Source organism: Cebus imitator, unplaced genomic scaffold, assembly GCF_001604975.1.
Source record: "Cebus imitator isolate Cc_AM_T3 unplaced genomic scaffold, Cebus_imitator-1.0 Scaffold310, whole genome shotgun sequence".
Taxonomy (NCBI): Eukaryota; Metazoa; Chordata; class Mammalia; order Primates; family Cebidae; genus Cebus; species Cebus imitator.
The window spans coordinates 846,149-854,514 of record NW_016107625.1 but is presented as its reverse complement, the minus strand read 5'-3'; the positions used below and the strand labels follow the sequence as shown (position 1 = coordinate 854,514).

Sequence of the window (8,366 nt, the reverse complement as noted above, 5' to 3'; positions counted from 1 at the left end):
GGATGGGGAGCTGGGGAGAGATAGCAAGGGGAGAAATGCCAGATGTAGGTGATGGGGAGGAAGGCAGCAAATCACACTGCCACGTGTGTACCTATGCAACAATCTTGCATGTTCATCCCATGTACCCCAAAACCTAAAATGCAATAAAATAAATAAATGGGGGGGAAAAAAGAATACAGAAGGGTTGAAAATAAAAGTATGTCAAGAGAAAAAGTCTAACCAAAACAAACAGGGTAGCTATATTGTTATCAGACAAAATATATTTCAAGGCAAGAAACATTGCTGGGGATGGAGAGTGATATTTCATAATGATAAAAAGGTCATTCTGCCAGGAATAGATAACAATTCAAATTTTTTGGTCCTAATAAAATGCTTTCAATATACTGTTATCTACCTTCTGCTCTAAAGATTTACCAATTCTGGGCATTTCATATAAATATAATCATATGATATAAAAAAAAAATCTGACTCACATACTGATGCTCTTTCTTTTATGTAACCCCTTAACCTCTAAAAGTTAAGGGATTTCAGTGACATCATTGGCCCTTGGGAGACAAGTGTATTGCATAAAAATCAGTATGCAAACTCAGTGTGCATATTTCTTTAGAATCCATTAATTCCACCTCCAGGGTCCCATTCCCCTGGACTGTCAGGAGAGCCAACCTTAGTTGTACCCAGAATCTTGGCAAAGAGCCATAGACTTGAGCAGGACTTCTATCATTGGTCAGCTGTCCACGTTATTTATCACTGAGCTGTCCGCTGACCCAGCCTTTGTGGTCCCTTTAAAACCACTGCTCTTTTCAACATGTGAAATTCTTGGCAAAACTTCACTTTCATAACTTCAGTGTGGATAGTTTCTGTGGTGCACCACATGGCCTTTTCCTCTCAGGTCCACTAAAATTGTCAGCCTACTTATGAGCAGGCTGTTGGTGTTCAAAACCCACTGAGCTTTCTTTTCTGTCCCCAATCCAGGAGAATCTCACTATTTTGGTAGAAATCTCCCATCCTCAAATACTATTCTTTTAAATGTACTTGATCTGTCAAAAAGGAAAAATCCAAGAAATTTGCAAAAACCCTCCTTTGAGACAAAATATGTATAAAGAGAGAAACTGTTGTCTCCTTGAATAAGGAAAGAAACTGGAAAAATGCAGAAAGGAAATCATTAATTTGCAAAACTATCTGTAAACATGATCTGAGAACATGCTGGGAGAAGTAGTCAATAAATTTTTATCTTCATTATCAACTTTCTCTAATCGTTTCTTTTGCTCCATTTGATTTTGAAGATTTCTCCTTTAAGCTGCGTATTAGTGTTGTCATTTCCCTGAATGACACAGTTGTTGGAAACATCTTTTGGCTGGCCATCCTTGTTGTTTCAATTATCCTTTTCTTTGGATCAACGTACTTTGTCTGACAAAGGACTGCATGAGCAGCTGTCTTAGTCTATTCAGGCTGCTGTAATAAATAGCATAGACTTGGTGGCTTATAAAGAATATAAATGTATTTCTCACAGTTCTGGAGGCTTCAAGATCAAGGTACCAGCATAGTTAGTGTCTGGGGAGGGCCAAGTTTCCTGTCCACAGATGACAGCTTCTTGCTGTGTCTTCACATGGTGAAGGGGCAAGTGGACTCTTCAGAGCCCTCATGACCTAATCACTTCCCAAAGACTCCACCTCCTAATCACATTGGTGATTATGTATTATATATAAATTTTGAGAGAGCACACAGATAGTCATATCATGGCAGCAACCATCAAACAGACTTCTTATTTGTTTGATGAGGTATCTATGAAACATCTGAAGTTTGTTCTTGATCTTAAGAAACTTACATTCTGGAAGAAGGATGTCAGTCTGACATCTACACAATTCTTACCCTTTTCATTCTTGACTCATTCTCTCCAAAACAGCCAGTTGGTAAACTGTCCCAAATTGGAGCAACTTCTCTTGGCTCATCCTAAGACTTTTTGCTATCCCTCAGTGTTTAAGAAACACAAACCAATTTTAAGTGAGCTGAAATAAAGTATAATTAGTAAATCAAATCTGCTTCTATAAAATGTGACCAAATGAATTTTAAAAAGTAATAGGTTTACACAAAGTACTTTACCCACAAAAAAAGGAAAAAGAAGAAAAATAGTAATGTGCCCCACAGAAAGGATTGCAACATATGGCTAATGACTACATTCCCTGGAATCTCTCTCTCCACAGCTGGGTTCTTTATGTGAATGGCAGGGAAAGGATAACAAACTGTCCCTCGGTGAATGATGGCAGATGGCATCACATTGCAATCACTTGGACAAGTGCCAATGGAGTCTGGAAAGTCTATATCGATGGGAAATTGTCTGATGGTGGTGCTGGCCTCTCTGTTGGTTTGGCCATACCTGGTATGTTTTAACAAAATGAGTTTAATTCTGTTGGACTCTAGAGGTGGTGTAGCTTAAATGGATGTCAACTTTGCAGGCATTGTTGTCCTTGGTTTCAAACAAAGATTAACAGCTAACTCTCTCATTTCCTACTCCCTGGTTCTCCTAACTCTAGGTTATTAGAAACTTTTTCCCTAGGTAAGCTGTTTGCCTCTCTGTGTGAGAAATGCCTTTGGAGATGTACATTAAGACTACCAAGAAGCATGCTGAACTAACAGCTGGTTGCAAAACTAGCTTCCAAGGAGATTAAGTCCTGGTATTTTTGTTGTTGTTGTTTATTTTAAGGATTGTTTTGTTTTGTGTTATAATCAATATGTAAGCTGGACCACTGCTATCCATCTTTTATGCCCCTTTTACATCTCAACCTGTCTTCTAAAAAATATTTTTAAATAAATGTCACAGGAGTTTCAGTTTGAAGAAATGCAAACTAAATTTCATTGGGTGATCCAGGTTCTCAGCATTGTACATGACAATAAGCTTGTTTTATCTGGATAGACCTATAGAAGTATATGTCTATGACATGATTTTTTACTTTGTTCATTTGTTTTGGATATAAAATATAGTATCTAGATAAAAGAAAATTAAATAAAACAAAATGATTTGAAGTATTAGAAACTGACTAATATAGTCTGGAAGTAAGTTGTATGAAACAAGGATAAGTATACTAATCAGTATAGCACAAAAATACTAAACTTCATAAAAATGTGATGAGGTAACCTTTGGGAAGCCTCAAATCCAATACTTATTTATTAGAAACTATTGGCTGGGCATAGTGGCTCATGGCTGTAATTCCAGCACTTTGGGAGGCCAAGGCAGATGGATCACAAGTTCAGGAGTTTGAGACCACCCTGGCCAATATGGTGAAACCGCATCTCTACTAAAAATACAAAAAAAAATTAGCTGGGTAAGGTGGTGTGCGTCTGTAGTCCCAGCTACTCAGGAGGCTAAGGCAGGAGAATCGCTTGAACCTGGGAGGCGGATGTTGCAGTGAGCCGAGATCACGCCATTGCACTCCAGCCTAGGTGATGGTGAGAGACTCTGTCTCAAAAAAAGAAAGAAAGAAAGAAAGAGAGAGAGAGAGAAAGAAAGGCATTTAGAAAGAAATGTCTGTTTCTAAAAGGGGAAGAAAGAAAAGAGAAAGAAAGAAAGAAAAGAAAAGAAAGAAATTATTGTCCATGCATTGTTTCACTTTTAATACTAAGAAGATCCATGCAGATCAAATCAAAAGTGACCTCTCTTTGAATTTAAAGAATATGTCCTAAGCACTTGCTAGATGGGCCAGGCACCTGTGCAAGGCACTAGAAACCCAGTGGTGAGCAAATGTCATGTGTTCCCTGCTCTCCAGAAGCTTTTATTATGGTTGGGGAGTGAGGTGTTCATGACATAATTCTACTGAATAATATGTCATTTCACAATGAGGTAAGCACTATGGAGGAAAGAACATCATTCATGAAAGCCTATAACCAAGGAGCTGATATAGAATGGGGACAGATGTAGGTGATGGGGAGGAAGGCAGAAAATCACACTGCCATGTGTGTACCTATGCAACAATTTTGCATGTTCTTCACATGTACTCCAAAACCTAAAATGCAATAAAATAAATAAATGGGAAAAAAAAGAATGGGGAGGCAGTGGAGGTTTGGGGAGATTTCCCTAACTCTCAAGGATGATCAGGCACTAATTAGTGAAGGGGACTGGGTCTTGCTGAAAGAGCTAGAAAAAGATTGATGTATCTGAAATGCAGGCTGAAAGAGGGAAGGCAAGGCATGCAGGTAGAGAGGACAGGCATGGCCAAATCACGTAAAGCCGTGTAGTGTGGGTTAAGGATTGAGGTTTTCACCCTAAAATCAATAGGGAGTCACTGATGGGTTTTAAGATGGCTGGGGGAGATGGTAGGAAGGGCAGCTGCGGTAGTTCTGGGAATGAGCAGAAAGAAGTAATAGGGTGTATGTGAAAATTTCTAAGCAACAAGAGGATCTCTAACCAGAGGACAAAAGGACTCTACAGTGCAGGAACAGCACTGAGAGTTAATATTTGAACTATGGGAAGCATTTATTATGCTTCTTCTGGGAGGGAAACTTGGGACAAATGAAAAATAAGAGAGAAAGCCACTCTTCCTTAAACCTCAGAATAACTGAAGAGATGAATGAAACATACAGACAGATCCTTGGATGTGTATCCACATACTAAGCATTTGCCAAGCATCAATCCAGCCAATACGGGAACATCTAAGTGTTGAGGTTCCAGAAATGGAAGACTCAAAGGACAAAGCTGTAGAGTCAAGGACACATGCATCTTGCTGTGAGGAGAGGGGAGAGAAGGAAGCTCAGGATGTTTAATGAATTTAGGGAGCAAGCGTGATTTATAAAGAAATGGATTGGATAGATTAATTTGGAGGGGAAGGAAAGAGAAACAGAGACAAACTAGAAACATTAGACAGGTTTTTGTAAGATGAGACTATTGGGAGATTAATATAGAGGCTGCTTTTGAAAATCATGTCATATTTTATAATACTAGAGCAATATCTAATAAGATTATTTTGATGAAATCACTCTTGAAAAATTTAAAATATGTTCTATCATCCTTTGCCTTTTTGTAAAATATACTTGCACAGAAAGCCAGTGCCCAAACCAAAACTTCCTTGTGATACCATTTATGCCTAATTATCCAAATACTTTTATAAAATTGTCTCAATGCTTTTGTCACAGTGATCATGTGAGTTTAATAGAGTAGTTACGCTACTATTTTAGAAATAAGGAAACAGAATTCTAGAAGAGTTAAAATGAGTCTCTCAAATTGCATTCCTAGAGCCTAACTCTTCTGCTTTATGGCTGTGCCCTTTTCATGGTCCCTTCTACCCTTTCCACTTAGATCAGCCTATTGATACATGTCCACAGATAGAGCAGGTGTGGGGCCATTAGAAACCACAGCACTCAGAGTGGTAGAGTGGACCTCTGGGGATGTGGATGGATGCCTCCAGTATCTACCATACACATCATGCTATAGAGTTCTTTCTTGCATTCTACCCACTCCTTTGCCTAGAAACTCTCCATGTCTTCCTTCTGCATGAGATTCACTCTTAATCCTCAAGATCCAGCTCTGAAAGATTTCCCTGAGCCCAGCCCTTTCTCAATGAGCTTTTTCTTTGAGTTCTTCTCTCACTCTCCACATTGCTGTACTAACCACACTACATCGGAAAGTATTTGTGTATGAATTTTCCCTTAGAATTATCATCTCTTAGAAGAAGAAATGCTTTTTCATCTGTGTAAGTTTTGCTTTCAATGGATTAAGAGACATTAAAGGTATTTCAAAAGTCCAGTGCCTGGTATTGTAGACAGCACATTATTGGTAGCTTCATAAACGTCTGTTGAATTTAACCAGCTTCTATCTTGAAGGGTGAGTCAGAAGAACAGGGAAAGGCAGCTCAGACAGAAGGAGCTCTGCATGCAGAGGCAGGGAGCCATGAATGGGCTTTGTGTGAGGAGGAATGGTTGGCTGATCACTAAAGCAGTAGCACAGGGTATACAGAGGAGAAGAAAAGGAAGATGTGATGCAGAAAGAAGCGAAAACATAACACAGTCTTGGGCTATAATGAGCCTGTTTATGTTCCCCAGTAAACGCACACTTTACTTTCTCCTTCAGTGAATTAAGAGACATTAAAGATATTTCAAAGGAAATGGCATTATCAAGTGAGGTGGGGCAGTGGCTTTTTGTGTGCATTTAATTTAGTGTGTGCTTGTTTTCAACTATTTCTTCTCTAAGTGGTGTGATTACAGGTGATTTTTGTTTTCTTTATTCTTTTATGATAGTTTCATAATGAACTTATATTTCTTTGCTGGTTAAAAAAAGAAGCACTTTTATCTTTAAAATATTAACAATGATGGAAAAGTGAAAAGTAAATTGAAGGAATAGGAAAACAAAACCAAGAAACTCTTGTAGTAATCACCTAAGGAAATAGTTTACTGGCCAGAGGAGTAAGGATGGCCAGGATGATTGAGAATCCATAAATATTTCAGAGCTCCAATTGACACCCTTGATGGCTGTCTTAGTCTGCTTGGGTTACCCTAAAAAAATCCCACGCACTAAGTGGCTTAAATAACTGAAATTGGCTGGGCGTGGTAGCTTACACCTGCAATCTCAGCATTTTTGGAGGCGGAGGTGGGTTAATCACCTGAGATCAAGAGTTCAAGACCAGCTTGGTCAACACGGTGAAACCCCATCTCTATTGAAAATACAAAAAAAAAAAAAAAAAAATCAGCCAAGCATGGTGACAGGCACCTGTAATCCCAGCTACTCAGGCAGCTAAGGGAGGAGAATAGCTTGAACCCAGGAGGTGGGGGTTGCAGTGAGCTGAGATTGTGCCACTGTCCTCCAGCCTGGGCAACAACAGCAAAAACAAGAGTGAAACTCTGCCTCAAAAATAAAAATAATCGAAATTAATTTTCTTGTAGTCCTACAGGCTAGAAGTCTGAGATCAGGGTACCAGTATAGCTGGTGCTTGGTGAGAGCCCTCTTCCTGGCTTGTAGACAGCCACCTTCTCACTGTATCCTCACATGGCAGGGAGAGAGGGAACAAGCTTCCTGGTGTCTCTTCTTATATGGGCACTAGTCCTATCATGTGGGCCCCATGCTCATGACCTCATCTAAACCTGGTCACCTTCCAAAGGCTCCATCTCTAAATACCATCATGGTGGGAGTTAGGGCTTCAACATATGAATTTGGGGCAGGGGGGAAACAGTGGAGTGCATAGTAGTGACTGACTGACTTCAGTTTGAGTGACCAAGTTTATTGAAGAGGCTGTTAGCTAAGGTAAGAATTCTAAGAAAAAAAGTTGGTGGGAGGGGAAAAGATTGTGTATATTATTTTAGACATACTTTGTATGAGGTCTATGTCGAATTTCTAGTCACAAAAATACATACAGCTAAAGATACAGGTCCAATACTGCTTTATATCAAATTGGCAAAGTTGTTTTTAGTGACACCATAGAATTGGCTAGGATTCAGCATAGCGAACCTGTGTATAGAGTGCCAGCAAGTATGTAGATGATATAGTCTTTCTGGGAAGAAATTTAGAAACTTGAATCCAAAACCTTAGAAAAATTCTTTGCATGCAACCATCAGTTTAACTACCAGAAATCAATCTAATGGAAATGATCAAAATCTGAACAAATGTATAATGATGTATAAATAAACATGTTTATCTTGGTGTTACTTTAGTATTAAACTTAGAAGCAATGCCAGCATCCAGTAATAAGGGGCTGATTAATTAATTAATTAAGTCAATTATGTGTTGTTGTACATTCATGTGTTAAAATAGCATAGCTAGGCCAGGCTTGGTAGCTCATATCTGTAATCCCAGTACTTCGGGAGTCTGAGGTGGGTGGATCATTTGAGGTCAGGAGTTGGAGACTGTCCTGACCAACATGGATAGGGTAGAGGAAATCCTGTCTCTGCTAAAAATACAAGAATTAGCTGGATGTGATGGTACATGCCTGTAATCACAGCTATTTGGGAGGCTGAGGCACGAGAATCACCTGAACCTGGGAGACAGAGGTTGCAGTGAGCCGAAATCAAATGACTGTACTCTAGCCTGGGTGACAGAGCAAGATTCTGTCTCAAAAAAAAAAAAAAAAAAAAAAATAGCATAGCTACTAAAACTCATGAAATGAGAACATGTTCAAGATGGTCTCACAATACTGTGAACAATATTCAGATGTTCTGTATAGTGTGATACTGAGTTGTGTGTTTTAAAATACCTCACACATACATACATATATACTAAAATAAAATTAAAATAAAAACCTGGAAAGAAATACAAAAAAATGATTAAATAATTATTTCTAGGTAAGAGGTGTACTTTATAATTTATTTAAAAATTCTTCTTCTGCCGGGCGCGGTGGCTCACGCCTGTAATCCCAGCACTTTGGGAGGCCGAGGCGGGTGGATCACGA

General features: G+C 39.0%; 1 protein-coding gene across 2 annotated transcripts in view; it reads left to right on the top strand.

Moving 5' to 3' along the window:
• SVEP1 (sushi, von Willebrand factor type A, EGF and pentraxin domain containing 1) overlaps positions 1-8,366 on the top strand; it is a 210,982-nt gene that overhangs the window by 133,893 nt on the left and 68,723 nt on the right. For both annotated transcript variants that reach the window (XM_037729541.1, XM_017503374.2), the window contains one exon: positions 2,202-2,377. In XM_037729541.1, the coding sequence (XP_037585469.1) occupies positions 2,202-2,377 (176 nt within the window). The remainder of the gene's footprint in view (positions 1-2,201; positions 2,378-8,366) is intronic.